Raw genomic sequence first — 2,793 nt, 5'->3', positions numbered from 1 at the left:
CAGCAGCAGCAGGCGCCCGCCGCCCGCCGCCGCGCACGGCCCGGGGCGCGCCGCCAGCTCGCGGCACCGGTAGCGCTGCAGCTGCGGGAAGCTGGCCTCCAGCGCGCCGCGGTCCAGGCGGAAGGTGCGGCCGCCGGCGCGCAGCGTGGCCACGGCCGGGACCGGGTTGCCCTGCCACCCCGTCCCTTCTGCGTGTAGCCGGCTCTGAGGTCGCCCGCCCTCCCGACAGCGCTTCCGCCCAGGGGCCCGGGGGGGGGGGGAGCCTTCTTGCCCCCACTCGTCCTGCCAAAGGCTGCCCGAGCAGAGCCGGGAGAACCGTGGCCGGGCACCATCTCGGGGGGCTGCCCCGCTGGCGCTGCGCTTCCGCCCTCTTTCCGTGGGGCCAGCCCCACCGCAGCCCTGGGTCGGCACGTGAAGGGCTTGTGGCCCTCTCCCCAAGGCAGCTGCGATGCCGGCGAGCCGGGGGTCAGGACCGTGGCAACTGTGGGGGGCAGCCGGTGTCCGCCGGGCGTGCGGCCCCGGCTGCCCGGGGCTGAGTGCATGGCCTGGCCGGGGGGATGGCAAGTGAAGGGCGCTGCTCCTCCCCGCAGGAGCCGGGCCCCCTTCCACGGAGTGAGCCCAGGTGCCCGGCCACGGGCCGAAGCCGGAGAGCCACGTCCAGTCCCAAGGACAAAGCTGAGCTTACCTGCAAACGAGGAGAAGCCCCGAGAAAGAAGCAAGCGCTCGTCTCTTCTGTGGCCTGTCCTGCGTTTTAGGAAGCACAGAGGTGGTGGGCGGTGGGCCGGCCTTCGGGGGGGCTGCCCGGGCTCCAGGCCGTGGTGCTGCTTCGGCGGCCGAATTTGCCTGGGCGCACCTGCTCTGCGGGCGGCGGGGCAGAGGCCTGGGTGGCACCCTCCCCACCCTGCCGGGGCAGGCTCTTTGCGGACGGGGCTGGCCACCGTGGAGGGGGCGGGGATGGCTGCCGCGGAGGGCCCCCCCGGCCTCCAGGAGGGCTGTGCTCTACCCTGTGAGGAGCCTTTGGTGGTGCTGCTCGGGTAGATAACAGCACCGTAATGTGCTTCTGGAGCGGTTCCAAGTGATCACACCAACAAGGCAGCCTTTCTGGGGCGGGCGGGCAGGCGGGCGGGCGGCCACTCCCTTGCCCGAGATGCTCCCGAGTGACTCGCAGGAGTTCGTTGCCCGGAGGGTGCGGAAGGGCTGCCTGAGGGTCGAGGAGACGGCAAGGAGGCTGCCACGGACGGGGCGTGTGAGGAAGAGGGGGGTGGGGGCATGGCAGGCCAGGGCCGCCGCTGGAACTTCCTGATGGGAAGCGGTCCAGTCCCTTGGCCTGCCCAGCTCAGACCGGTCCTCCCACACTGCCCTCGGCCCCACCTGTGGTGCCGGGAGCTGGGCGAGGACCCCGGGCTCTGCCGCAGAGCCCCAGCCCCTCCTTCCTTCACGCAGGGAGTGCCCCGCCAGGGAGGGGCCGTGGGGTGGGGTGTGGGCGCTGTCCCCCCGGACAGCCTGCTGAGCAGGCCCCCCCCACACACACACACATCGGAGGAACGGCTCCCAGCCCCTGGCAGCCTCTTGCCCTGCGGAGGCGGCTCAGGAGGCGCAGCCCGGCCCTGGGGCCGGGGGCGAGGCCGGGGGCTGAGCGCAGAGCCTGCCGAAGCCCCCAAGCTCTGGGCTTCTTCTCCCGCAGGGGCGGGCCCCTCAGATGTGGGTGCCGGGGGCCTGCCCCTCTCGGCGGGGTGCTGGGGCACGCGGGCCGCCTGCCTCCTGGCCCCTCTCCACCAAGCGGGGCAGCAGCAGATGTGTCTGCCTGAGAGGGAGCGTTTCCTGCAGGCTTTCTAAGGCAAAGGCGGGCGAAAGGCCCGTTGCCACTGCGTGTTTCCCCTGAGGGCCGGGACCCCTTCACTCCCCTCCCGCTCGCTCCCCCCATGTGTGCTGCCCCCCTTCCCCGGCGCCTGCTTGCGGCCCTGCCGCCCCCCTTCGAAGCTCTGCGGACGAAGCTTTGGGGGAGGCTGCGGGGCCGAGCGGGGCTGCTCGCGTCCGCCCAGCGGAGGGAGCCGTGCTGTGGGCCCCGTGGCACTTGGGTGGGGGCTGCCGCGGGCTGTTCCCGGCCCTGTTTAATTTGTGTGCAGCGCTCATAAAGCCTGGGCCGTGAGCGGCAGGCAGCCCAGGTGGGAATGCCTGGAGCAAGGCAGAGGCCAGGGCGTTTCTGTGCAGAGCCGCCGTGTTCTGCTCTCACGCCTGAAGCAGGTCTGGTTGCTTGGCTCAGACCCCAGGGTGGGCGGAAGGGGCGGGGGATGGCCTGGGATGGGCCCCCGCCAGGGACGGGGCCTTTTTGGCAGTGGCCTTGCCTGGTGGCGCACCCTTGCCAGCGGCTTTCCTGGGCTCTGCTGCAGAACTGCTTATCTGCCCAAGTGCTTAGCACCTTCATTTAATTGCTTTCCACTCCTGTATCATGACACTGTTGACTCGTCAGATTACTGCTAATTCTTATTGCCGTTTCGTGCGGTAGTTCAAAATGCACTCGTGCGCCATCGGGCTTTGTCATTCTGGCAGAAGCCGAGTTGCTGCTGCTGCTGCCATAAATGTTATGCATGTTTCTGTGGAAGCATGCCCTCTTGCATGCGCGGGCAGCAGCGCATCGGTTATTAAACAACATCGACCCCTTCCCCGGAAGGAAAGCGTGGACCCTGGATGGAGCTGGGAGATGCCTCTTGATGCCACTCAATCTTCTTTCAGATTCAAAATGCCCAAGGGGGTGGAAGTACCACCACACTCAAGGTCTTTTGCATGTCAGGT

General features: G+C 69.2%; 1 protein-coding gene across 1 annotated transcript in view; it reads right to left on the bottom strand.

The window, feature by feature from the left end:
• Positions 1-2,529, bottom strand: part of LOC123016624 (acetylgalactosaminyl-O-glycosyl-glycoprotein beta-1,3-N-acetylglucosaminyltransferase-like) — a 5,089-nt gene extending 2,560 nt beyond the window's left edge. Inside the window, exons 1-2 of the mRNA XM_044417141.1 lie at positions 2,492-2,529; positions 38-292 (exon numbers count right to left, since the gene is read on the bottom strand). Coding sequence (XP_044273076.1) covers positions 38-292; positions 2,492-2,529 — 293 coding nt within the window. The remainder of the gene's footprint in view (positions 1-37; positions 293-2,491) is intronic.
• Positions 2,530-2,793: the final 264 nt, after the last annotated feature.

Source organism: Varanus komodoensis, unplaced genomic scaffold, assembly GCF_004798865.1.
Source record: "Varanus komodoensis strain SLA01 unplaced genomic scaffold, ASM479886v1 scaffold87, whole genome shotgun sequence".
Taxonomy (NCBI): domain Eukaryota; kingdom Metazoa; phylum Chordata; class Lepidosauria; order Squamata; family Varanidae; genus Varanus; species Varanus komodoensis.
The sequence above is the reverse complement of the archived record's forward strand: the minus strand, read 5'-3'. Positions and strand labels throughout refer to the sequence as shown.